The sequence below is a fragment of the Ochotona princeps genome, chromosome 19, assembly GCF_030435755.1.
Source record: "Ochotona princeps isolate mOchPri1 chromosome 19, mOchPri1.hap1, whole genome shotgun sequence".
Classification (NCBI taxonomy): Eukaryota; Metazoa; Chordata; class Mammalia; order Lagomorpha; family Ochotonidae; genus Ochotona; species Ochotona princeps.
Window position 1 is genome coordinate 33,433,890 of NC_080850.1, and position 27,424 is coordinate 33,461,313.

Genomic DNA, 27,424 nt, shown 5'->3' on the forward strand with positions numbered 1-27,424 from the left:
AATTCAGCCTTCCAGGTGATGTGTGGTGAAGTCTGTACTTGACAAAGAAATGAGGTATTAACTGTCTCCCTACTGCCTGGTACATCCAGTTTTCCTATAGGTTTTTCCTTTGAATCCAAAGGGGCGCTTCTGTGGCACCAGATTCTCATAAGGCGTTAGGCCCTGGAAGATGCACATGCCAGCTTCCTTCCATTGAGGAGAGGCATCTGCATGCACCTGCTCACGTCTAGCGTGTCCAGCATCGAGCTTCACTTCTGCAGCCATCCTTGGCAGTCACCTGTGTTCTCCCTGGTGCCTGGGGAGCCGTGGCAGCACCCCGAGAGTCCTGACTTCACCGTAGTGGCCCTGTCCATCGTATGACGCTGTTGTGAAGCTTTGCCCTAATACAACCATTCACTCTACTCCCCGGAGCAGTCGTGAGCTCAGCTTGCAAAGTTGTCAACTTGCTATTTAGAAATTAATTAAAACTCAGTGGTGTGATTCATTAGTCTGAGTTGACAATTCTGCATGTCTAACGTGGCTTTCAGGAGGAAAGCTTGCTAGGCTGAACGCTCAGTGGCTCAGCAAGCCTGCCTTTGTGACACAGACTTTGAATTGGCTTCCAGGGCCTTCTGCCCTTGTTGATTAGGCAGGGTTCACAGAGAGACCAGACTGGGGTTTTGTTTGCCTGACAAAGGAACACACCAGGGAGATTCGCTGCCCATTTAAAACACATTTGGGCATGAAATGGATACTGTTTGGATTACATAGAAACTCATCCTCTCATTAGCTCTTTCAGGACCACAAAAGGCCCCATGGCAGCTGTAGTCCCAGCTCTGCTGCCAGAAATCTCAGTCATACATATACTTGCAGAGAGAGTATTTGGAAGAAAACGAAATCTCCCTATTTCACTTTTTTCTTGGCCTCTGCCCTTGGTCCTTCCCTTTCCCAGTGCCAGATCCCAGTCTTGCACTTGATCATGTCAAGTGGCGAATATAAAACCATGTCTTCGCCTTTCTCAGCACTGGCAACCTGGTGACAGTGACACAAGTTCTGGGGACTGCCCGGGTTTCTGACACAGGGAGTTGTGAGCGTGGAGCACAGGCCCACCGAGAGGAGGGCTCAACAGAGCGAGGGGCCGGTGTGGAAAGCAGGGTCAGTCTGGCAGCAGAGGCAGCTCTTGGGAAGCCTCTCAGCAAATGGAGATTAGAGACAAGATGGTTTCCAGTGTGAATTCAGCTTCAGTTTAAGCAAGACCTAGAGAAGGAAAACGGCCCCATTTGGATTGTTGTAACTGAAGAGTTGGGACTAACATTTAGGACCTGCTAAGATTCGAGTGAAGCACTGATCTGCTGTTTTATCCATTCCCTCTGACCACCCAGTAAGGTAGCTGGCAGGAAAAGCAGCTGCATAGCCAGCCCATGGTCACATGGCACCCACGGAGCTGAGAGCAGGGGTGGAATCCATCACTCTCAGGCCCAAGATCATTCTGCTTTGGCTTTTCACATCCTTGATGGGACACACATGGATGGCTAGCTTCTGTGAGCAGAAACTGTCCTAGAAGCTTGGAGATCTGTTTCTGTTTGCTTACCTTTGGCTCTGGCAACGGCCAGTCAAATCCCCCTTGTTGAAGCAGAACCTGGGTCTGTCTGTGTACACTGTGGATCATAAAGTTGAGTTCAAGCCTGGCACACGATGTTGCTGATGCAGTGAAGTTAAACCTCAACTTGTTGCTTCAGTACCTGGTGCCCTGTTGCTCTAAGGATGCACATCTGAAAACTGGTCATTCTGTGTATTCTTGGAAAATTCACAAGGTATATTGAGACTTCCTTTATCCAAAGCTTGAGGGCTGTTTTCCATCTTGGGTAATTGCTGTTCTTCTGGAGTCTTCCTCTATCGTCAATGGGCTGGCTCCATTTTGAAAAAAAAATTTTTATTTTTTATGATACAGTTTCATAGGCTCAAGGATTTCCTCTCCCACCCTCCTCATTTCTCCTCCCCTCCCCCAGCTGTTTCCCGTGTTATTATTGCAGTAGCATAGTCCTCCAGCAACAGTCAGAAGTCCATCATTCTGCTATTTAAGTGTATCTTGACATTGTAGTATAGACAGTGATAGAAAGTCCAGCTTCCTGTTGTCAAGATATCTGTAACAGTCTCATTGGGAGTACGTCTTTTGTTCAGGAGTAGAGGTGCACGCCACAGTGTATCTTCATGTCGTTTTTGCATGGAGGTTGCCTTATCTCAGAGAGGACAAATGTTTGTCCTTATGGGATTGGCTTTTCACTGAGCATAAGGGTCTCCAGTTGAAATTATTTTGTTACAAATGGTAGAATTTTATTCTTTATGGTTGAGTAGAATTATGTCGAGTAGATGCATCACAGTTTAGTTATCCATTCCTCTTTCGATGGGCAAAGAGTTGTTCCCTTGTCTTCACTATTGTAGATTGTGCTGCTAGAAATATAGAACTACAGGTCACTTTCTCATATGCAGATTTTATTTCCTTTGGATATATTCCCAGTACAATAGCTGGGTCATACAGTGTAGATTAATTTTCAGTTCTCTTTGCACTCCCCATACTGACTTCCGTAGTGGCTACACTAGCCCATTCGCCCACCAACAGTGAAGTAAGTAGTATACCTTCCTCCTCACATAATGGCTTCTCTGCATCTATTTTTTAAAATATTTACTTATTTTTGTTGAAAGGCAGATATACAGAAAGGAGGAAAGACAGAGAGGAAGATCTTCCATCCGATGGTTCACTCCCCAAGTGACCACAACGGCTGGAGCTGAGCCAATCCGAAGCCAGGAGCCAGGAGCTCTTCCAGGTCTGCCAGGCAGGTGCAGGGTCCCAAGGCTTTCTGCCATCCTCAACTGCTTTCCCAGGCCACAAGCAGGGAGCTGGATGGGAAGTGAAGCTGCCGGGATTAGAACCGGCACCCATATGGGATCCTGGGCGTGTAAGGCAAGGAATTTAACCACTACGCTATCACACTGGGCCGTCTGCATCTATTGAAATGACCATATCCTTGTGGTTTCTGTCACCACCTCAGAGAGGTGTTCCCTGATGACTTCATCCAAAGTGGCAACACCCAAACTCTCTCTTGCATTGCTCTTTTTAAGTAGCTGCTTGGATCTTACCATTGTCTCTTCTTATCTTCCACCCCCTTCTTCAGGCCTGCTCTCTTCTCGCTCTTCTTTCTTTCCTGTCTCTTCATCTCCTTAACAGATTTAAGTTCCTTGAGAGCAAGGTGTTAATCTCAGTTATTCTCTGAATTCCTAGTGTTTGTAATAGCACTTGGCTTATATAGTTTCATGAATAGTGACTGGATGGAATAAAGTAGCCCCTTTACTAAAAATGTCTGTGTTGATCTACAGAGGCCAAAGAGAATCATGCAACTTTGCATTGCTGTGATCCAGAAATCTCAAGAATGTGGGATCCACTCTGTCTCTTGCACAGAGGGTTTCTTCAGTACTAACAGAGCAAGTCCTTTGGAGGAGACACATGTCAGGAACTTTGAATTCAGGAAGGGGGAGCAAGGCCTGGTCCCTGGCTTCAGAGATCAGGCTGGAGCAGTGATGCAGCCTGGGACCCTGGTCTGCACAGCCTTCGGCCCCCATGACATCACAAGCAGTGTTTTGCGTGAGAGGCTGATTGTGGCGGAGAGGACAGATGCTGTTGCTGGTCTCTGGAGGGAGGATGCTTCTGGATTGAGGCAGACTTGGAGTCACATCCCAGATTGACACTTAGCTGTACAGTCATTGGCAATTTCTAGTTCTGTTTTCTCATCTGTCAAGTTGAGAAAATATTGGCTCCGTTGAGTGTTTGTCAAAATGGAATGTGTTTTTGCATTGGATGGTGCAGTGTAGACCCAGGAGGCATGAAAGCATTCCAACTGTTAGAGGGTTTGTGAGTTTTCCAGTGTGACTGAAGTCCAGGTAAGTATGGACAGGCAGGCAAATACGGACAGAGAATGGGAACTCAGTTCTGGAAGGGAGTTTTGGGTCAGGCTGTAGAAAGTGAAGAGTGAGTGAGTGTCTCTGTTGCTCTCTCTGTCTCTTGGTTAATAACATTTCTAGTTCGTAAACAAGAATATCTGCTTGCCTCCTTTGCAGCCATGATAGTACCCAAAGACAATTTTTCTCTCTGCTCTGTTATACCCACTCATGTTCGTTATTTATTGCTACAGAACAGGAAAAGAAAATTCTATTCCTTGTATTTGTTCCATGCTAGTCTTAGGAAACCCCATGGGTACATGCCCATTATTTATTAGTGCATCTGGCTTCCAGATGCAGTGGTAATTGGCCATTGAGCGGCACATTTGTGGAGAAACAGGCAGAGCAGGGATGATTGTGGGCAAGGCTTTAGTATGAATTGCTTAGTTTATTTGGATGCATATGGTGGCATATTTTAGCCCAGATTGAATAGCACGAGGCACAAAAGAACAGTCAAACAACAAGAATATACGAAATTTAAGTTCTATGGTTCCTGCCTCGTGCAGTCTCTCAGCCTGAGATGGTTTCTAATAGCCTAGAAGTTGCCCCCAGGAAACCTCAGCTCCATTCACCACCAACTTTGGCATGATTACTTCAATGTTATCGGTTAAGGAATAGAATTTAATAGCCTTGGAACCATCCCACAGAAGCAGAAATGGATCTGCCTTAGTTGGAGAAAGAAAGGGCTCAGCAGTGAATAGTCTCCAGTTACCCATTTCTAAATCCACATCCAAATGTTTCTGAAAAATTAACAGTGGGAGCCATGAAAGCAATAACAGCTTTAATTTTTATATTCATACCTGGGAGCCATAAATGCTTGAAACTCACCCACACACCTCATCTAATGTTTGGCACAGAGAAAACTCTCAAAAATCATTGAATCATGCAAGGTCAGTTCTTTGAAGAGCCGTGGGCCTGCTGACCAGTGGGACTGATATCCTTGGGAAGGATTGGCATGGAAGCCTGATCCAGGGGGCCAGAGGGTGCGTTTTGGATTAGTCAGCTTTAGCAAGAGCTGGTTTGGTCCCACAAGAACGAACAATTTGCTCTGAAGGTTCTTTGTATGTACTTTTGCTGGTATTGATTTTCTATCATAGATATCAGTACCCTGGAGAGCACTCGAGTTCATTCTAGGACCCTTTAAACTTGATAAACACTTGAAACACTTATCCAACTTTTCTTCCCAAGAGCCCCTCAGGGGAAGTAGCAGCAAATACTTGTATTGAAGTTCAGGGAGGCAGAGGCCAGCTCTGCAACAATTGATTCTTTTTTTTTTTTTTTAAGATTTATTTTATTGGAAAGGCAGATCTATAGAGAGAAGGAGATACAGAGATCTTCATCCACTGGCTCACTCTCCCAGTGACCGAAATGGCTGGAGCTGAGCCAGTCCAAAGCCCTGGAGCCAGGAGCCTCCTCCAGGTCTCTTAATCAGGTGGCCTGTCCGAAGGCTTTAGGCCATCCTCTACTGCCTTCCCATTGTCACAAGCAGGGAACTGGATGGGGAATGGAGCAGCTGGGACACAAACCTGTGCCCGTATGGAATCTTGGCACATACAAGATGAGAATTTAGTCACAAGACTACCACTCTGGGCCCAACAATACATGCTTGATGTCTCTTCTATACATGTTTGTCTGAATTTTGTGTTCTGTGCCATAGCAGATAAGTGATTGCCCTAATATAAAATGTAGCTCTAAAGTGGCTACAATTGTAGGAAAATAAATACAGCACAGTTGCATACTTCCTGGGTTTCCCTACCATCTGAAAAGAAAGGATTTTATTAGACTTGGGATAAGAAGAGAAAAAAGGAATGGGACAGGCCAGGTAGACACATGTGATGCAAAAGAGCCTGTTTGAGTTTCTTCAGCTAGTTATAGACTGGTCAGTGTTTGAGTTTCTTCAGCTAGTTATAGACTGGTCAGTGTTTGAGTTTCTTCAGCTAGTTATAGACTGGTCAGTGTTTGAGTTTCTTCAGCTAGTTATAGACTGGTCAGTGTTTGAGTTTCTTCAGCTAGTTATAGACTGGTCAGTGTTTAAGTTTCTTCAGCTAGTTATAGACTGGTCAGGAAGGCTTCTAGTGAATCAGACTCACGTTGTCTCGTTTGAGCTTTACCCTGAGGTCTGCTGTGCAGAATATCTGACTATAGAAGTAAAGGTCGCATCCCAGGCTCTGAGAGGTCATTTGCAAACCCTGTCTGATGGAGGTCATGGTTTCCCTGCAGATTTCACCATTCTGGGTTCAGTTATCACCTGTGTCTGCAGATCTCCATGTGACAAGGGGGGCGGATGTTAGATGGGTGGCCACTTGCTTTGTCTCAGAACTCCAAGCACATATACCTAACATGCCTTGCTGAACCATGCCTGCTGCCTGGACCCCACTGTACTCCATATTACCAGCAGTGCTGAGAGTAGACTCTTGCTTGGATCCATGACAGTCTCTTTGTCCATCCCTAGACTTCTTTCCTTGTAGCCTTTTACCAGGGATGCTTGAATGTAGACTCTTTGGCTCCCCTACCTTTTCAGGTCCATGGCTGTCCAGCATACAGACTTTTAAAGCCTGAAGACCTTCTCCCAAAAATAAAACTGAGAACATGAAATGTAACAGTGGAGGTTTGTGTTCATGGCTGTGTTGTTTGATTTCAGTGCATGGGATTGGGGTGGATCAAGGCTTGACCAGTGAGTGGTTTGGGACTCATTAGGCAGCAAAGCTTTTATGGGCAGAGTGGTCCTTAGCTTGCTGTTTCAAAAGAAGTGCCAATCTCTCTTGTACAAATGAGTCTGTCAACTTGAAGTTGGAAAGACTGAGTATATTCATGGCTCTCGGACCTTGGCTCTCTGACATGCTCAGGGTCCTTTACCCTTGGTGGACATTTACTCTCTGTATGTGAGGTACAAGTCTAAAAAAAGAAAGCCAGTCAGAGTGACAAGGATGATAATATGGGAGCATGTCCTGTGGCCAGGCCCTGTGCTAGGCAACTCACGTGTGATCCTATCAGATCCTCAGTAGTCCAGTCAGCTTGATCTGTTCAACTGAATTCTGAAGTTTGGAAAAACACACTAAGATGTTGCACAGCCAAGAAATGGCTCAACCATACTTCTCTCAAGCCCAAGGCTCTCTCTGATTCAACCCTTTAGGTGTCAGTCTTCTGGGCATATAGGAAATTTGAGGGACATTTGTGTTTTTTCTGAGTTTTCCCATCTTCATGTGGCCAAAAAGCAGTGGTGGCTAAATAATGATGAAATAATTGGAATGAAAAGAATGGAAAAGTTGTATGTTTCATAGGATTTTTGATTGCCGTAAAGTGAAGTACAGATACTGGAGACAGAGACAGATTTTCTGGGCTGTAGTGATCTTTAAAGTATTTCCTTTTTTATGTCAATATTTGATTTTTATCTTGCTTTTCTTTGTGCCCCACTACTGTCATAGATTATAGCGTTGGTTCTTTTGTATTTTGAGTAATTATTTTTCCTTTTGTTCATAAATGTCTTATGAATAATGTCTTATGAATAATTTATATCAATTGCAATGAAAAAGAACTGTTGTAATGTTTTAATAGATTCAGGCCATTTTGATGAATGAGACTTGCTTGTAGATGGTGCCCTGTCCTCTGCTTAGAGGTGAGGTCATGCGCAGTGCCCCCCGTGGCTGTTGTCCAGCTCCACCTGGCTTTAAGCAATGCTGTCTATATGATTGTGTGTTTCTGGTGCTGTTCTCCAAATGAACCTTACTCACCTGCTCCCTGCTATTTTATTTTATGGTTTTGGAAAGAGTTATTCATTTATTTTAAAGGCAGAGTTGGAGAGAAAGAGATGCCGCTTCACTCCCCAGACGACTGCAGTGGCTGAGTGTGGGCCAGGCTGAACTCTGCAGTCACAAGCTTTGTCTGAGTCTTGCCTGTGGGTGCAGGAGCCCAAGAGCTTGGGCCATCCTCCACTGCTTCTCCCAGGCTACTAGCAGGGAGCTGGATCAGAAATGGAGCATCCAGCACTTTAACCAGCACCTAAAGGGGATGCAGGCACTGCTGGTGTTGGCTTTCCTTGCTACCCGACTACAGCTGCCCTTCTTGCTATTTGTTCAGGTGGACAGTTAAGCTCCCTGAGCAGTGACTTTGCCTTTCAAAGAAACTGGCTTTGCATTCACTGTGAAAGTAGTTCAAGTTTCTCTGACTGCCCCGCAGCCTGGCTATGACTTCTTACAGTGCAGTGTTTTCTTTAGCGTTAAGCTCTCTGTGGGCTCTTAGGAATAATGGACAAAGGGATGTGTTCTAAGCTGTTTTGCTTTAGGAGCCGGTGCCTCTGAGCAGCTGCTTTGGTAGAAACAGATGAAGGCTGGAGCCCAGGTTCCCTAGCATCTCTGTGTCTGTTCCCAGCTGCTGTCCTTCAGTGTCCTCATTGGGTCAGAATGTGCAGTGGCACATTGTTCTGTAGCTGGCAAACAGCACTGTGCTGACCATCCCTCAGTTAGACCACCGGATGTCTGACGGAAAAGCTCCCTTTCCTTCCTTTCTACGTAGCCACTCCCTTCCCTCCTGTCAGTTTCTCTCCCCTCACCACCCACCTCAGTTACTCATGGAAGTGAGGCTCCTGGTCTGCACTGTCCCAGAGCAGAGGACCAAGGACCTATACAGTATTGGGGTGACAATGGGAAGGGAGGCTGGTGACATCCTGGGGCTATAGGTCTCTTAAAATGCATCTCCACAGCTGCTGTCGCTGGGCTCTCCGGATCCCTGTTGGTCTGATGACCAGGGTGTGTCAGGTTACCTTGATGGTTTCCCAGAGCTGCTCCAGATGCCCTGCTTTTGGATGTACTTGGCCTAGCCATTTGTAGGTAGTCCTTAATACCTTCATAGGAGAGGTGAGTGCCCAGGACTCATCTCAGGTCCTCAGCCACAGTTGGATCTTGTCTCCATTCTGCAGACCAAATGGTTTAGGAAGCAGGAGGTGGCTATGCCTTTGACAAATGGTGTTTCTAGACCAGCCAGCCCCAGGGAGCAGCTGGGCTGCCCTGGCATCCTAGGGGGACCCACATTTGTTCACAGATCATGGCAGCAGCAGCCCCAGGAGGCAGAGGACCATCGGTCAGGAGCTGCAGAGGGTCCCCACGCTTCAGCAGGCAGATCAGGGCTGGAGTGGGAGGGAGGTTTCTTTGTGAGGGAAGCAGCTCAGGGAGGGGAGAGAGGACTCCTGGGATGTGCACATCTGGCTTTGCCACTGATGCTCTAGGGGACTTGAAAGTTACTTTTCCCTTTCAAATTTGCTTTCTCATCTTCAACTTGCTCTGTTACTAAATTGTCATAATATAACTTAAGTTGTGTGTGCATGTGTGTATCCATTTATCTAAAATGCTATAAGATGTTTCATAAACTGGACACTTGGGCCATTCTCCACTGCTTTCCCAGGTGCATTGTCAGGGAGCATGCATTGGAAGTGGAGCAGCGTAGACTCAAACTGTGTCCACACGGGATGTCAGTGTGGCAGGCAGTAGCTTAACCCACATGCCACAGTGCTGGTCCCCAGGGTCTCCATGGTCTCATTCTGGTATTCTTTCTCTCTTTTCCTCTCCTCCTCTCATTTTCAAATAAAATGAGAGTAAAAACCTTAAAATAAATAACCTTTATAAAGGAAAAAAAATATCCCTTGACCAGTAAGCCCACATATGAGGCAAGAATACCCACGGGAATGGTCTATGGCAGGGGAAGACCACAACTTGTTGCCCATCTGTACTAGCCTGGCCAGACTGCCATGATGAAGTATCACAGGCCAGCAGCTTGCACAACAGATTTTCTGAGTTCTGGAGGCTGGAAGACTCCAGGCTCCTGCACACATCTGGGAGACCCAGATAAAGCTCCTGGCTTCCACCTGGCCCAGTTGTGGCTATTGTGGCCATTTGGAGAATAAACCAGCAGGTACAAGATGTGCCTTTCTCTGCCTCTGTCTCTCCCTCGGTTACTGTATCTCTGCCAGTCAAAAGAATAAATAAATCTTAAACAAACAAACAACAACAACAGTAACAAAATAGAGACCTTCCATCTGCTGACTTGTCTCCCAAATGCCTTAAAATAGTCCAGGCCGGGCCAGGCTGAAATCAGGTACCTAGAACTCCACCCTGGTGTGCCATGAGAGTGTCAGGAATCTAGTCATTGGAACCATCATCTGCCTCTCAGTGTGCCGCATGAGCAGAAAGCTGGACTGGAAGCAGAGGTGCCAAGAACTGATCTAGGCACTGCAATATGGGTTGTGGGCATCCAACCACAATGCCAAAGAAGGAAAGGAAAGGAAAAGGAAAAGATGTGATTTAGTTTTAACAGAGTGGAGTCCCTGGGCCTCCGCTTTAAAGGAGTAGGAATGGTGTGTTCACAGGATGGTATCATTGCTCAGCCATGCCCTGTGCCCTCTCTGTGCCATGCCCCTCCCTGCCATTACAGTCACTGGGCGCACAGGTCAGCCTTTGCTGCCACTCTGCTGCCCTACCTGGATGATGGCCACTGGTCACCAGGAACTCCCCCAGCCCCTAGAACAGGAACGCGGAGCGTGGTGAGGGGAAGCTTTCCAAGCTGCTTTTCTTCTCCAGTTAGAGCAAGGCCTGTGAGCAGGATTCCCTACTTTGTATTCTGGGAGGCTCTGTTGTCAGCTCCCCGTAAACAAGCCCCTCTGGAGAAAGGGGTAGCGAGATGCATGCACAGGTTGCCATGGGGACAGACAAGCAGTAATAAATGTCCAGGATCTGAGCTTGGTGAGGTTTTTGCCGTTTGGAGTCAGTTCTTTGTCAGTCATCCATCAAGTCACTCCTAATGACTCACTGGGAGTGTCTGTTCTTGGGACTAACCTTGACTATGCATGACTCAGCCAGAGGCCGATCTCAAAGCCAGAAGCAGACAGAAAGCTGTCATCAATTTGTAGACTTTCCACAAATTGGGTGACCTTTTGTCTGAAGAGGCTTCTGGAAGCTACCAGACTAGATTGCAAGTTCACAAGCTGTTTTATCATAAGTCTTTTGTTTTCTGGTCTCAGAATCTTGTATGCTTCATTGTCTCCAGGACGAGGGAGCCAGGGAAGGGGACAGGGGACAGCAGACAGGGACTGCTGAGACCTCCAACTCTTAAGTCTCCTGTTGTTGGAACAATGAGATTATGTAGCATGTCCGCTCTCAAATCAGAGTGTCATTTATTTATTTTATTTGAAACACAGAGACCCAAAGACAGAGCTTCCAACTCCTGGTTACTGTGTAAATGCTCACAGCGGCTGGGACTAGTCCAGGCAGAAGCCAGGAACCTAGAGCCCAGACCCAGGCAGAAGCCAAGAATCTAGACCCCAGCTGGGGTTCCCTGTTGTGGGTGACAAAGATCTGAGTAATTGAGCTATCATCCACTGCCTCCCACAGTGTGACATGGTAGGAAGTGGAAATCAGAATCAGAGCTGAGACTCAAACCCAGATGGTCCTCCATAGGATGCAGTTGCTACTAGTGGTGTTCCAGCTACTGTGCCAAATGCTCACTCGCGTGCAGTGTGTCATTGTCCACATAGAATGCATACGTGGGATTCCTTCTTTTTGCCCCTGTTTCAACCTTGGGATGGAAGGGCACTCTCAAAGCCAGCAGGTTCCAACCAGTTGTCATGGAACCTGGTGACCGTGACTCTTCAGAGTCACTGTGGTTTCTAAGCCCAGCGACCCTCCTCATCCCTGCCACCCCATCCCCGCAAGCCTGGCAGAGCACTGCAGCTCCCCCAACTTGCCACTGTCTCATCCCTCTAGAAACATTTTGCTTTGACTCCAAATATTCTTTTTCTATTACCTGGTTTTAAAAATTTTAAAATACATATTCATTTAAAAGGCAGAGGAACAGCAGAGTTTGATTCTTTATTTGCTTAGTGTTCTTCCATTCTTTGTGATTATTATTTTTCCTTCTTAACATTTGTTGTTGTTGGAGTGTTAACCATATGGAAAATCCAATGAATATACTTAAAGAGGGAGGGAGAATGATCTTCCATCTGCTGGTTCACTCCCCAAGTAAGCCTGATGGCTGGGACTGGTCCAGTTGAGGCCAGAGCCTGGAATTTTATCTGGGTTGGCCACGTGGGTGCAGCGTCCTTTGCTGCTGCTTTCTAGATGTGTTAGCATGGAGCTGCATCTGAGGTAGAGCAGCCAGGATTCAAACTAGCACACATGTGGGATGCCAGCATCACTGTGGCACATCTGCCCTTGCTAGCTGGTTTAAATCTACTTTTCTGTAGATGCCAGTCTCTCAAACAAGCCTGCCCTGAGTCCTGGAAGGCTGACTGGGTACTTCACCCGGCCCTTGTTCGCTGTAGAGGCGCTGGTCTCCAGCTTGTTCATGCAGAATTAGCAGAATGAGAAGGAAGCTTTGTGCGTGTTCCTGGGGTCATCCTCCCTGGCGACCGAGGGGCCCTCCTTGCCTTCTCTGCGCGTCCTCAGAGGGGGCCAGGCTCCATGGTTGCAGATTTCCTCCTAACCCTGGACACCAGTTATCCTACGGAACAGACGCAAGTACAGAAAAAGGCTAGATTCTGACTTCTAAAATTAATGTAACTAATTAAAAAAATAACTCACTGAGCTGAAAAACAAGTTCAGAAACAATTAAGATAATTAAAATATCGCCACCTTAATTGAGACCAAGCAGTGAGCTTAAAAAAATAGTTAATTTAAAAAAATGTACACGGAGCCGATAATTAACTGGCTTTTGAATTGAATTCTTTGCAGCTCAAGAAATCACTCTTTAAATTAATTCATTCTTGGCTTTTCTTTGAAAAAAAGTTTTTGTGAAGATTACTTTGCAAAATTAATTGGCCATGTATCTGTGCCAGTTGACCCTTGATTGTCTTTGGTCTATGGTTCAGAAAGATGAAAGGAGCCATCAGCAGGTACCTGCTCTGTGCCAGGCACCTGCTGCTCTCGAGGCCAGGCAATCCCCACAGGTGAAGAAACCGAAGAGGTGGAGGGGGAAGTAGGTCATGCCATGGTCCAGGGAGCCCTGCATCCTGCCACCCAAGCGCAGAGAGAGGATGAAACGTGGAGCGTGGTCCCCAGGAAATCATCAGCAAGTGGCAAGGACATTTCCAACCTTGCTTGCGGCTATTGCTGATGTGCAGTGCATTCTCTGAGCTCTCGCCTGCACAGCTCCCCCATCTTATTAAAGAGCCCTTCCAGTGCCCTCATTGTTCTGATCTCTTACAGTGCACTTAGGAAAGTGGGGCCGTACAGCCCCGTCCAAGGCAGGTGCCACGTGTCTTTCAGAAGCGTCACAAGTCTGGCACTGCCTGGAGAAACATATTTGGGATGCCTGCATTGAAATGAAATGACACACTCTTCACCCCCTCTTATCCCAGTGTTGCCATTATTCAAAAATAAGGCATGCCCTGCTGATGAAACAAGCCCTGGCAGCTTGCTGGGATGTTGTTTTCTCGTCCTGTGAAGTTCATTTACTCTCAGTAATTCCCATGATCATTTGAAGTATTCAGACCCTAGTTATTAATTTTTAGCAGACTCGATTTCCATATGCAAATTGTTAGGTGTGTTGTGCAGAGTTCAGTGACTTGCAGTGTTCTTGTTAGTATTTTGGGTTGGACTTTTCCCTAGCTGTCTTAAGAGATGTTCACTGACAGAATTACAGGGATGATCCTTCAGGTCTAGTCTAATGATGGGGTGGGTCGCGGGTGGCAGGATCCACAGAATCAAAACTGACTGTACAGGGGCTAGGTGCACTCAGAATGGATTTTCTTCATGCAGACAAAGCAGATGAGGGGCACGGTTATGGGGTAACCAGGGGAGGGGCACGCACACCCAGGGTGTCATGGGGCTGGTGACCTTAGTCTTAAGGTGTGCATTGCTGGGGAGAGGGGAGGTGGGGGTGGCCCAGGATCCCCCCATCATTGTCATTCTTCCCTGAAGTCCTGTTGAGGAGGAGCTGCCACCTGGACTGTTAATTATTAGGGGTGGGGCCCACAATCAGCTTTCAGAAGGTTCTGGATGCTTCTCATTCTGGTGGTATTTCTCATTGAGAAGTCTGGATTCTAAATGCTCTCCTCACTGCTCATTAGCACCTTCTCTTTAAGACCTGTGTTTGTAGGATGAGCACATTCACAGCAGCCACCTGCTCCTGTGGTTAGGCGGATTAGATACGGGATGTGCGTTCGAGGGCTTCGAAGAATCAGAAGCCCTCATGAGTGCCGACTGTCGCTGTAGGACAGCCTGTACAAGCACAGAGAACACACCTGAGATGCACGAACCGTGCACCATGTCAGTTCTAAGCACTTGCAGACGTTAACCATGGGATGTTCATAAGAGCCAGCAAGTAATACAGCCTTAGTGTTCCCATTTTATAGAAGAGGAAACTGAGATGCCAAAAGGTTACTGCGCAATGAGCTGGGTGTCATGCCCAAAAGCCTGTGCTCTGCCCCACTGAGCCCTGGTAACACCTTTCCTCCTCCTGCTCTCCTGTACCACTCTCAACACCCACCCCCAGCTTTCTTTGTTCAAATTTGAGAAGTGGGTCCAACACAATGGCTCAGTGGCTAAATCCTCACCTTGCAAGTGCCACGATCCCATATGGGTGCTGGTTCATGCCCGGCTGCTGCACTTCCCTTCCAGCTCCCTGCTTGTGACCTGGGAAAGCAGTAGAAAGTTTTGGGATCCTGTACCCGTGTGGGAGACCTGGAAGAAACTCCGGTTCCTGGCTTCAGATTGGCTCAGCTCCAGCCATTGCAGCTACTTACGGAGTGAGTCAGCAGACAGAAGATCTTTCTATCTCCTTATCACTGTGAATTTGCCTTTCCAATAAAAATTAAAATAATTTTTTATTAAAATTGAGAGACAATGAGTGAGCAAGAACATCTGTATTCCCATCCACTGATTCGTTCCATGTATGCCCATAGCAGCTTGCACTTGGCTGGCGTTGAAGCTGGGAGCAGGGAACACAGTCTAGATGGCAGGGATCTGAAAACGGAGCCGTCCCCTGCTGCCTCCCAGGTGTGCTTCAGCAGGAACCTGGAACCTGGAACCTGGACTCTGCAGTGGGACTCAAACCCAAGGCCAGGGAGTGTGGGTGTACTAACCACCTGCCCCATGGCTAAGCCAAAAGTCCTCTCCTAGTTTATTGTCCTCGTGACTGCACAGCCTCTTGATGTCAACTAGTGTTCATGTGGACTTTGTGAAGTTGTCCACAGAGGGAAGAAGAGCTCAGATTCTGCCATCAGATTTGTCATGTCACACAGCAAGTGCATCTCCGTGGTCGGCTCTTCTCCCTTTCTGAGTCTCCCTATGTGCACATCTTCCTGTGACTGTAGTGCTCAGTGTCAATTGGGGAACACACCTCGGATGGGAGTGGGGCTGCTTGTGGTCCAGGTGGACGTGCATGATGGAGTGTGGGGAGTGGCTGACCCCACATGGATGAGGGGCTTCAAGATGGCTGCTGGCCGAGTGCCAGGAGGCGGGACTTGTTCCGCCAGTGGGCAGGGAGGAAGTCACAAGGATAGGCTAATTCTCCCTGGCTGCGATTGCTGGCCTATCAGATAGCACCCCGTGGACCACGGGCAGAAGTGATTGGTGGAAGAACTGTATATAAGCAGTCTGCTTTCAGCAATAAAGCCTTTTTTGGTTCGTCTGCCTTTTTTGGTTCGCGCTCTCTTTTTGGTTTTGTCTCTCTCCCTTTTGGTTCGTGACATTCTGGTGGCCCGTACGGGGAGAATACAGAAACGGGAAGAATTGGGAAGAAGGGTGGTGGAAAACGGGAGGAAGGGTGTGAAAGAAGCGGGTAGGAAAGCTTAGACAAACGGGGACAGGAGCAGCGGAGAAAAGGTTTTTAAACACAGCCGTTTTTGCCAGTTTTTTCCACGGACCTACAAGAGCATGACTCGGCGTTTTTAGTGTCGCCGCGGCCAGAGCGGCGGCGACAGTGGAGCAACTGAGGACTTCCAAGCTCAACTAGATGGTCATCCTTCCTCACTGTCTTCCCTGGAATGAATCTTGGAGCCTGTGCCCAAGCTGGTTAGGTACAGGCCCAGTATTCACAGAGCGGGTTTGGGGGAAGCTGTACACAAAGTGAGAGTCACTGCACAAAACACCTGCTCCTCACACCAACAGCAACAGCCCCAGGGACCAGGAGCTCCACCTGAGGACCGGGAAGCTGCTGCTGTAGGTCTCTGGCCAAGCACAGGTGGATTCAGGGCTGACCAGGCACCCTTCTCAGTCCTTCTCTACCACTGTTCGTCCCCCAGAGGCAGCCCCCAGCCTACCAGCTGCAAGTGAGCCTTGTCCCTGGGGCTCTGTCCGCCTGTCTTGCATCCCCATTCCCTCTGCTGAGCTGCCGGCAGCAGAGCCCTCCCACGAGCGGAAGACTGCACCTAGGACTGCGCTGGGCCCTTGGTCACGTGGCTGATCTGCACGGTGGAGAATGAGCCTGAGTTCCATTACTGGTTGTTATGGGAAGGGAGCCATCCTAAACTGCTCAGGCACCTTCAGAGCTTTGTGTTTAGGACTTGGGAAATGCCCCGCAACTGTGTGGGGAAAAAATAGGATTCAGATTCTAGGTCTGGGCAGAAGAGAAGAATTGTACCTTGTCCCGAGCGCTGGGGAGCCGTGATGGCCGACACCCAAGCAGCTGTGTGGGTGGGGGCTTCTGCTGCAGCAGCCTTGCTGTGCCTGCTGGGGATGCCAATTTGTGTAACCAAGAGTTTGCACAGGAAAAAGGGAAATTTCACCTCTGCTGGCTCGGGCGCTCTGTTGTGACAGATTTACCACCTTGTGGACTTCAGGCCCTGGAGCTGCCAGGAGGCACAATTGCTTTTGTTTTGCAAGAGGAGTCCCTGGGGGCTCCTGTGGGCTGATGAGCAGCCTGTGCACCTCGGTGTGCTGAGCCCTCATGAGCTGAGAGCTGCCACTCAGTCCACCCTGGAACATGCCGCAGTGTGGGAGCGGCTGTCTCGGGAGACCCTTCCCAGAACGACTGAATCAGCTGTTCTCGCACCCACTTAGTCCACCCACCAATGACGGTATCATATATGTGATTTTTTAAAGATTTATTTATTTTATTGGGAAGTCAGATATACAGAGAGGAGGAGAGAGAGGGAGAGGAAGATCTTCCATGCAATGATTCACTCCCTAAGTGGCCGCAGTGGCTGGTGCTAAGCCATTCCAAAGCCAGGAGCCAGGAGCCTCCTCTGGGTCTCCCACATGGGTGCAGAGTTCCAAGGCTTTGGGCCGTCCTCGACTGTTTTCCCAGGCCACAAGCAAGGAGCTGGATGGAAAATGGGGCTGCTGGGCTGTGAACTGGCGTCCATATGGGATCCCGGTGCATGCAAGGCAAGAACTTTAGCTGCTAGGCTATTGCATTGGGCCCATATGATTTCTTTATATATTTGAAAGGCATCCCTGAGTGAGGAAGAGACTGTGAGATCTTCTTTCTCTTGTTTCATTCCCCCAAATGGTCTCAACAGTCAGGGCTAAGCCAGAACAAAACCAGGGTGGTAGTGGTGGTGGAAGGGGTGTAAGAACTTGGGCCAGCTTCTGTTTAACTTCCTAGACACGTTAGCAGGGAATTGGAGTAGCAGGGAGTCATGGCAGTTCTCAAGTGGGATGCGGCATCGTAGGTGGTGGCTTAACCTGCCGTACCCAGGATGCGTGTCTTGGGAGGACCCAGACAGGCTTCCCTCCATTTGCCTGTGCTAACCCCCTTGCCTGGGTCTCTCTTTCTATCTTTGCTTTTCAACATCCTGCCCATCCTTCAAGATCCAATTCACATATTAATGCTTCACTAATCCTTGCCCTAGAAATTGATCTCTATTTTTCTCTTGAGCTCTGTTATCATTTTATATGCCCGTCATGGCCCTTATCTAATTTCCACCTTGCACAATAAATATTTATAGGTCGGCACTCTCTCCCCTCGCTGCCACATTGTGGCTTTGTGTGCCGGTTGAACTGCTTTACACATCTTGAAGTTTTTCTTAAAGTTCAAATGGGTTATTTATGCGCAGAGTCAGTGTTGACTGAACCGCAGCCTTGCCTGCGTCCTCAAGGACGTGTGACGTGATGGGAGCTGAGCAATGTACAGCGTGAGGGAGATCCTGAAAAGCAGTATGAGCAAAGCAACCAGAAAGGGGAAGTGAGCTCCCAGGCTTTGGATACCGTAGGAGTCTTCTAATGGCTTTTTAAAAACAGGCGTTCCTGCCTAAGACATAGACGTCAAAACTCGCAAAATATAAACATCACTGTCCTGGTGGCAACAGGGGTGGGTACACTGATGCATTCCACTCCCCACCAGCCTCTGAAATCAGCACAGTGACTACATAAGCCTGGTTTGTTTTAGTAGGAACAGAGAAGGCATTGCCCTGGAGCGCCTAACCACTCTCTTCTCGTTCTTTTTGCTCAGCCCTGGACCCGTCCAAGGATCCCTGCCTGAAGGTGAAGTGCAGTCCTCACAAAGTGTGTGTCACCCAGGACTACCAGACTGCCCTGTGTGTCAGCCGCAAGCACCTGCTCCCCAGGTAAGGCAGGCGAGGAAGTGGCTGCAGGCCGGGAGGCACCCTCCAGCTGGCGCATCTCAGGGTCTCTGAGGGGTTTGAAGGAAGAAAAAACACATTGTTATGAAAGCTGTTCGGCACTGTCATCTTGCTGTAGTGTCAGTCTGTTTTCAGTCCTGCATTTTTAAGGATATTTTTAATGCATTCTAGCTGCAAGACAGGCAGATGGAGAGAATCTTCCATTGTTGGTTTGCTTCCCAAATTCCTGCACTAACCCTGGGTTGGACCAAGCTGAAGCCAGAAGCTGTGAACTCAAGCCAGGTTTCTTCGTGGGCATGGCAGGGACTGAAAGCTTGAGCCGTGACCTGCTGCCTTCCTCCAGGATTCTCACATGGGTAGCAGGGGTTCCAGTACTTGAGCCGGCATCTGCTGTCTTTTCAGATGCATTAACGAGAGGCTTGATTGGAAGTGGAACGATCAGGACTCAAAGAGGCTCTGATAGGGGGTGCCAGTGTCACGCGAGGTGGTTTAGCCCAGTGCATCACCATGTCGTCCCTGGCTGAGCTCTTGGGGTGTATTGTGATTCCCCCCAATCTCACACGTGGTTTCTTCTGAACATGCTAGAGGAAGTGCCACCCTCTGCAGTCGTGGCTGATCGAGAAACAGAGCAGATTTTCTGCCGTCTCAGCCTTCTGTGTGCATGACACCTGCATGCCAAACCTGGCTCCTCAGTAAGCACCTGGCTTTGGATCATTGGGGATTGTCTTAAGCATTGCTTAGAAAGCCGTCGGCCTTGTGGCGGGTGTTATACACAACAAGTCAAACTGCAGCTAGGATGCTCGTGTTTTGTGTCTGAACTTGGGTCTCTGCCAGTCGTGTGGGAGACAAGGCTGTAGGTACAGTAAATACCAGCTGAGACTTGGGCGCACCCTGGCTGCAGTGTCAACGTTCCTGCCCCTATTGTGTGTTGTCCTTTATCTCCCTGTGTTTGTCTTCTCATTTGTATGCTCTCACTCAGTGCAGTAATATTGAGCTCCTGCTGTGTGCCAGACTTAGGTGCTGTGTGGCCAGGGTAAACAAGGGGCCCATATTGCTCCACTCGGAAAATCAAGTTAATTAGGGAATGGGATGTATAAAACACTTTTGTGAATGGTATTTGTAGTTCCTTTTGGTGCATACCTACATGAAGAAAATTGGCCTGGATTTCTCTACTGTATAATTTCTGCTTTGTCTACTATGGGAAAATTATGCCCTCTTTTATTAGAAACACTCATATACCCCTGAGGTGTTTGTGTGTGTGTGTCCCCAATGCATGTCCATTCTAGAATTCAGGATACAGACGACTCTTTCTAGAAATGCCAGAGAAGAGATTCTTCCTTGTAAACTCAAGTTTGTATGAGGCCAAATTAGCAAGCTGCCTGGTCTTCGATTGGGTCCAATATCTGTGGTGTTCTTCTGAGCTGCCTTGTGTTTGTGTCGGAAGCACCACAGACTCCTTTGCCTATGTGGAATGCACAGTCTTCTTCCGCCACCTCACCTGGTGACCGCCAACTCATAGCAACCAGGGACTTGGATTTGGGAATGGAACTTTTGCAGTTCCATCCCTAGGTGGACTGCTTCCCATGTGGTCTCGGCAGGTGGCTTGACCCTGAATTTGTGCTCCTGTGTCTGTTAAATGAGGAGGAGGCACGGCTTGCCCCCTTCTTCTTTGCACTTGCTGGAGTGCAGCCCGTAGTTGTCATCACAGAATTAAGGAAATACTTAGAGGACATGTCATACATGTACGCTTACGTGAGGCCAGGGAGATGATAACTGAAGCCTCATTTGAGGGTCTGTTCGAACTGCTAAAGGGATCATGGTTGCAGTTTCCTGGTTCATGCTGACGGATGGATCACAAACACCCAAAGGTGCACGCGCCTGAGAATTAACAACTCGTGACAGTGCCCTGCCTACTGCCCAGTCTGACGCTGCTTCCTTTGGCATCCCTGTGTGAGTGAGCCCTTGAGGGCCAGCATGAGGAGACGAGTGTGCTATACAGCAGCCCTCTTGCTGATTCTTAGTAGACAAGGATTCCAGAGACAACTGCACTGTGTGTGTGTGTGTGTGTGTGTGTGTGTGTGTGTGTGCGACCCCCCCCCATGAGACCTCTTTGGTTGGGGTGGCACTCTCACTGCACTGTTGGCATGTGGGAGGCAGCCTGGTACAGGGAGACAGTGGCTGTGGATCCTGCCTTCAGGATCTGCTGTGTGCACTCCTCTCCTGGGGATTGCAGACACCTCCCCAGATAAAACGTCTACCCTACCCTCTGGCTGGGGAGACCATGTTGGCAACAGATTTTAGTCATCAGGGAAGTGTCCTGGTGACCAGTGCCACCTGGCCAGCTTCTGCAGCAGCTTGGGAGGCAGGCCCCAGGGGGCAGTCAGGAGCCTGCGCAGGGAAAAGCCCTAAGGCCCCCCTGGGAGACTCCACAGTCAGCCTGGCACTGCACAGCAAGCAAGACCAGCAAGTGAGAAGTCCATAGGCTTTTCTCATCCTAGACCACAGGAAGGGAGTGAGCTGAGAAAGGGGGAAGCTGGTTAATGCTGGGATCCTGGCCCTCAGTGAGAGATTTCCACGGGGAGGGAAGAAGGGGCAAGCAGGGCAAGCTACACACACACACACACACACACACACACACACACACACACACACACCTTGATTCAGGTATAGATCAGGTTTGGGTTGGTTTTCAGCTAAACTCATACTGTCTTTGTACACTCTTTGTTTCACCTTTCTGGGGTATTGGGCGATGTTGCCGGTGGTTGAGGAATTGAGGTTGTTGCCAATGTGTGCATCTCTCCTGGTTCCCAAAGGGGCTCTTCATGCACTCAGCAGTTTTGTGGAATCAGCCTACAGTCGGGATGTCTTTAGGAAGCCCTCTCTTAAGTGACTAAAAATATTCCAATTTGCTTTTGTTACAATGAGAGATGATGCTTATTATAGAGAGCATTAAAAATAAAGAGAAGGGAAAAAATGGACTAGGCAGTGGGTACGTTATCTAAAACAGTTATTCAAATGGGGCTGTATTTCTACCCGATGTTTCTGTGGGTCATGGGATTTTTCCATTGGTTTGTTTTTGTCAAAATGTAGCTCTCAAGTGATGATTATGCTATATCTAAAAATGTGTGTTGGCCCCTTTCAATTGATATTTTCAAATGAGTTTTTTAATGGTATTACAAACTCATTATAGCTGTAAATTTTAATGCTTATATAGCACATTATACAAAAAATTAAATTGAAATATGTCATTAACCTAAAGATGAAAGATTATAAAACTTTTAGAAGAACCCTAAAGAAAACTGACCGTGGCTTTGAAAAAGACTTCTAAAGTAGGACACACACAAAATGATGAACAACAACAAGAAGTAACATAGAGCAATGAATCGGATTTCATCAAAATTTAAAGTTTCTGGTTTTCTAAAAATACTTGCAGAAAAATAAAAGGAACAGTCACAAGGGGAATATTTGCAAAAGGTGTGCAGCCCAAGGTTTGATTCCTTGATACTTCCTGAAAGTGTATGTCCATACAGACTGCTCCATGGATGTCTCTGGCAGCTTCATTTGTATTTGCCCCAAACGAGCCAGTGCTGGCAATCCAGACGTCCTGGAACGTGTGAACATACACACCAACCGAGCTGCTCATGATACTAGGGCAGCAGTGAAAAGGCAAAGGCTGCCGCTGGCTCATCCAACACCACAGAGCAGTGAGAGCAGTTATTCTGTGTGAAACAATTCCAACCAGAAATGTAGACATAGTATGATCTCCTCTTTCCTGAAACATGAAGGAGTATAGACTATGGTGACAGAAGGAGCAGGAGGATCGGGAGGCTGGTTCCTGGGGTACCAGCATTCTTTTAAGTTTGATACTAAAGAGAACCTTTAAGGGCCAACGTTGTGGCACAGTGCGTTAAGCTACCAGCAGCAGCACCAGCTCAATACCTGGCTGCTTTGCTTCCAATCCAGCTCCCCGCCAGTGCACCCGGGAGGGCAGCAGAAGATGTTCCAAGCACTTGGGGCCCTGCCGCTCAAGTGAGAGATCCAAAGGGAGTCCCTGGATTGGCTGTGGCCCATTGCAGATCCAATCGTTGCTGCCGTTGTGGAAGTGAATTGCCAGGTAGCGAGGGCGTCTCTCCACTCCCGTCTCCCTCTCTTCCTTCCTCCATTCCTCTCCTCTTCCCCTCCCCTCCCTTTTCCTGTCTCCCTTTCCCCCTCCCCTCTGTTACATTCTTGTCTTAAATAGATAAGTAAATGGTTTCTTTAGAAGGCGGATCCTTCTAGAATCAGATACCAAAGATCCCTGGTTTATTTGCAACCAGAGAATTTTTATTACAAGTATGTTTTATTCTTCCTGACTTAGGTTCTTTGTGTGAATGTGGACCAAGTGTGGCTGGGCTATAGTACCAAACAGTAAGAACCAGAAAAGGTGTAGGCTGGTTGGGCAAGGCCACTATTTCTGCCAGGTCAGGAAGTGGACTAAGTTAATCTAGGCCAAGGACCCACCAGTGTTCACGACATTTGCCACTGGGAGACCTGTTAGAGGAGCTTGGGAACTGCTTTTTCAGGGTGCAGTTCCTGCAGGTAAGCACAAGAAGCAAGACTGGGAGCAGCCCAGACCAAGCCAGGTTGTGGTACCTGCCATCATACATGTGCAGGTCTGGGGGCAGGCCACGCTAGGCTGCTCCTAACACTCACTGGCAGATCTGAAAACCAGGACAAGGTACAGGACAGGCCTGGTTGAACTGCAGCACTAGCCAGTCCACATTAGGGCCAAGACTGGGGGCTGGCTGAGCTGGACTAGATGGCAGTACCCTCCAGCATGAGCCGGAACCAGGGGCAGATTGGGCTGGGCCAGGGACAAGCACCTGCTGGCAAATGCTGAGGTGAGGTAGGCCATGCCAGACTAGGCCACAGTACCCACCAGCACATGTGAGACCCGGGATTGCGAGGAGGTGCAAGCCCAGTAGGGGACTGTGGGAGGCTCCCCTGCTGAGGCACTACTCCCACTGGTGAGTATAAGAACTGGAACTAGGGGTAGACCAGGCCAGGCAGGGCCACAATAGCTGTTGTACTGAATGTGAACAGGGTTGGGGGAGAGCCAGGCCGGGCTGATGGATGCATGAGCCGAAAATAGTACAGGTTGACTGGGCTTTGTTGCAGCATCAGCTGGCAAGTGCTGGCACTGGGAGCGAATCCTGTCAAGCTGAACCATTAGACTCAGAACTCTAACCATGGGGAGAATCACAGATCTGTGGTCTGACCAAGGAGTGCATGTACAGAGGTGGGCCGCCTCAGCGGTTTAGATGGAGCATGCCCAGATGTACATAGAGGATGTAGCAGTTCATTTGGATCTGCAGAGGACTTCTGGTACCACAGCAGAGGAAGGAGGACGGAGTAAATTGGTCGACTACCCCAGCCAAGTGTTGACAATAAATATCTGGGCAAATGGAGACTCTAAGGTAGACTGTGTCAGCTAATGGGCTTTGGGAGGATTTCCTCATCCTTAGAGTGGCGGGAGAGGAGACTGACAGCATTTCAGAATTACCAAAACCACTTGAGTTGGACTCATGGAGCATGCCCCACCCCAGGGACCCTATGATGACATCAGGTGGCCATTCCCCATCCTCAGGTACTGAGGTGGTTGAGAGGCTGGATGCGGCTTCCTTCTCAGACACAGGAAGAAGAAAAAGAAAATTTGGACACAATGGTCTCATCCACTTTCCCCTAATCCTTGACACTTCCCACCCTAATCAACTAAACATTATCAAAAATAAAATTTATATTTAAAAAATACATATTATCTGATGGGCTGGGCCAAGAAGTCCTCCGGCCTGCAGAGGGCGCTACCTGGAGGGCATCTGTTAGAGAGGTGTACTGCTTGTGATAGCTGGCTCTGTGTGGGTGGACGAACAGGTGAGGAGGTGTGAAGGTTTTCCTACAGAGTGCTGAATATTGACTTTTACCTCTCTGTTGCCATTGGTTTTCATTTGGAGAATGGAAAATTGAAGCATTTGTTTTAAGCCTTTCAGACAAGCCACATTGGCAAGTTCTGCAGGTGTATCTTGAGTGGGGGAATGGAGTCTGGACAGATCTTCCAGGAGCAAAACCTCTAGGGAGCAGTGGGTACTAATCCGTTTTAACTAAGGAGCAGGGCTGGCCTGGCTTCCTCACAGGCCAGCGTCTCCCATGGAATGGCCCTTCCTCCCTTCCTCGCTGCTGTCTGTAATAACAGCTCTGTCTCTGCACCAGTTTAAAAAAAAATAAGCTCCAGTTGAGGCTTTCAGTACAGCAGACCAATCTGAGAGTTTTCTGTCTTTTATGTGAACTTGAAAACCAGAATCAAAGTGTTTGAGGTCAGAGAGAAGTACATCACAGAGTGTGCCTCAAATACCCAACTCTCAGAGGATATTTGAAAGGATGATGGTTATTTCATCTCAGTTTTGTTTTACAACAAAGCACCGTCTCCTGCTACAGGGGCTTTGAACCCATTGATTACACATACACATATGTGTTGAGGCGTGGCCAACACTGAGCCTGGGGACTTCCCCTGTGCCCGGATAGCTTTTTGTTGCTTCACAGCTTGAGGCATCGGCCGGATTGTGGCAGTGCTCATCATAGCCATTGCTGTGGCCATAGATGTTTGGTTAGGCACCTGTGGGTGACCCTGGCTGATTTGTTAAGCTCAGGAGATCTTCGTTCTGCAGCTCTGGACCCAGGAGCAGTACTCACGACAGCTCAGTGCTATCTGTCCAGACCCTAAGATTGGATTTGATACAACTGGCTTGGAGGTTTGCCCTCTTGGAGTCAATGACCTCTGAACTGAAAGCCCCTCACAGTGGCTAAAGATTTGGGGAATACATGCCCATGAGCCCTAAGAAAGAAAGGAAAAGTAGTTCAAGAGAAACCACTTCCTGACCACCTGCCAGTGTAGAATGGGCTCGGCAAGGGGGGAAGCCTGCTGCCAGCTCACATCCGCCTTCTTGCTCTGTGCAGCCCCATTTATGGATGGGTCTTCCACTGCTCTGTAGGGAATTGTCCTGAAGGCCCAGGATCCTGAGGGAGGTCACAGCACCTCCAGATGACACGTGTGCTAGGGCCATGTGGCACGGCTCTGCCACTGTGACATAACAGGAGCTGGGCTGCTTTTCCCTCGGTGCTCCAGCCCATCAGTCCACTGGCTCCTGGTCTGGGAGTTGCCTTTGGAGGAGTCTGTATCTGTCTCACGTTGTCCCTGCCCTTTTCATAGAGGCCCTGTTATTGAACCTGTTCCTTCCCTTTGTGCCCAAGGCAGTAATTCTTGGTTGGGTCCCTCCCTCTTTGTGGTGTATCCAAAAGTATTCCTTCAAACCACATGCTACTTAAACACAAACACATTTGGTTGCTGTAACCCACAGGTTTTCCTTTGTAAACAGTAGAAGCACTGTCCAACTCTGCCCAGGGAGCAGGCCCAGCTGCTTGTGAGGTCGGAGTGCCGAGATGCTCCGAGTGAAGGGAGTGGCATCCCTTCTCTGTTCCTTTCTTTCCTTCTCAGAAGCAGGAGGTGTTGACTGGGTGATCTTAATGGCAAGAGCAGCCGAAAGTAAAAGGCAGTTCATGATGGGGATGCAAATAATAAGAGATTCTTAGTCCCTTGGGGACTAAGTAAGAGGCACATAATGTGTTGTAAAGCAAATCACTAGGTTGGTTTTACAAACATGGTTTTTTTAATAGCAAGAACATGACTTTGGTAAAATGTGCCATACCATATCTGGCGCTACCTTGTTTTGATTTTTTGTTTTAAAGCACACCTTCACAGCCACCTGCAGGATTGCTGGCTGTGGTGGTGATGGTGGGGAGTGTTTCATGTCTTCTGCATGGAAAGTTAGTTTCTGGGTGTGGGCCTCAAGAACCAGTCTGTGCCCTGTCACCTCCCTCTTCCCGTCCTCCCTCAGGCCCATGGCTACACTCCATTGAGGTGGGGGACTTCCCATTGATTACAACATCCTGGATGATTGTCTTGATTTTAAGCCGTGCTCTGTCTGTAGGAGATAGGAAATGTTTTATGGTTGGAGTCCCAGCCAGTGCATATGCTGAGTATCTGTGGAACTGTGGCTGGCTGCTGCAGGACCAGGGGTTGATGCATGGTGTGATTTTATCTCCTGCCACCCTCTCTGGTAAAGAAAGGAAGGATGCTGGGACTGTCCTGGCAGTGTGGAGTAGTACCTCACATATTAAGAAAAGTTTAGGTGGCGTATTCCATGCATCGAGTCTAAGTAGACTAGAAAGAGGGTCTTGTAGTGGGTGCATCCATCTCAGGTAAGTCATGCCCCGTTGTCATCTCTCCCTGGGATCAGGTCTTACCGAGTGGCACACCGGTGTGAGTAGGTGTGGGAGCACAGCTGCCTCTCACATGGATGCCTAGCCCCCCACTCAGTTCCCTGGCGGGTTGGTCCATCTTGACAGCTGCAAGCCTAGCGAGTTTTCAGGATAATTTATAGTAGCCAGGTACCTACACCAAGGCCTGTGTGGGCCCCTTACAAAGCATGCCAACTTTTACAAAAGTTAGTGCCCGTGTTCAAGTCCCAACTCTGCTTCCACTTTCAGCTTCTTATGAAGAGAGGCAGCAGGTGATAGTTCAAGGACAGAGTCTACATCACTCATGCGCAAGGTCTAGATTGAATTGCTGGCTGCTGGTGCTGGCCCAAATCGGGCCCAGCGTTTGCAGACATTTGGGAAGAAGACTTGTTGGTAGGAGATGTCACTCTGCCTTTGCAATAAATAAAAAGGAAATAAACGTTTTTAAAAGAAGTTACCAGACTGAATTTTTGCACTTTCCCTTGTACCTATTTTGATTTTCCCACTTCCCTCCTCCTCCATTGTTATCAATAAGACCATCACCTCTTGCTACACTGCTAAAACTCAAGATGCCAATTCACAGAGTTTCAAGTTAGATGTTTATGTCAGATT

The 27,424-nt window shown here is 48.3% G+C and overlaps 1 protein-coding gene across 1 annotated transcript in view; it reads left to right on the top strand.

Annotated features, from left to right (window-relative positions):
- SPOCK1 (SPARC (osteonectin), cwcv and kazal like domains proteoglycan 1) overlaps positions 1 to 27,424 on the top strand; it is a 416,328-nt gene that overhangs the window by 261,008 nt on the left and 127,896 nt on the right. Inside the window, exon 4 of the mRNA XM_004586431.2 lies at positions 18,352 to 18,466. Within this exon, the coding sequence (XP_004586488.1) occupies positions 18,352 to 18,466 (115 nt within the window). The remainder of the gene's footprint in view (positions 1 to 18,351; positions 18,467 to 27,424) is intronic.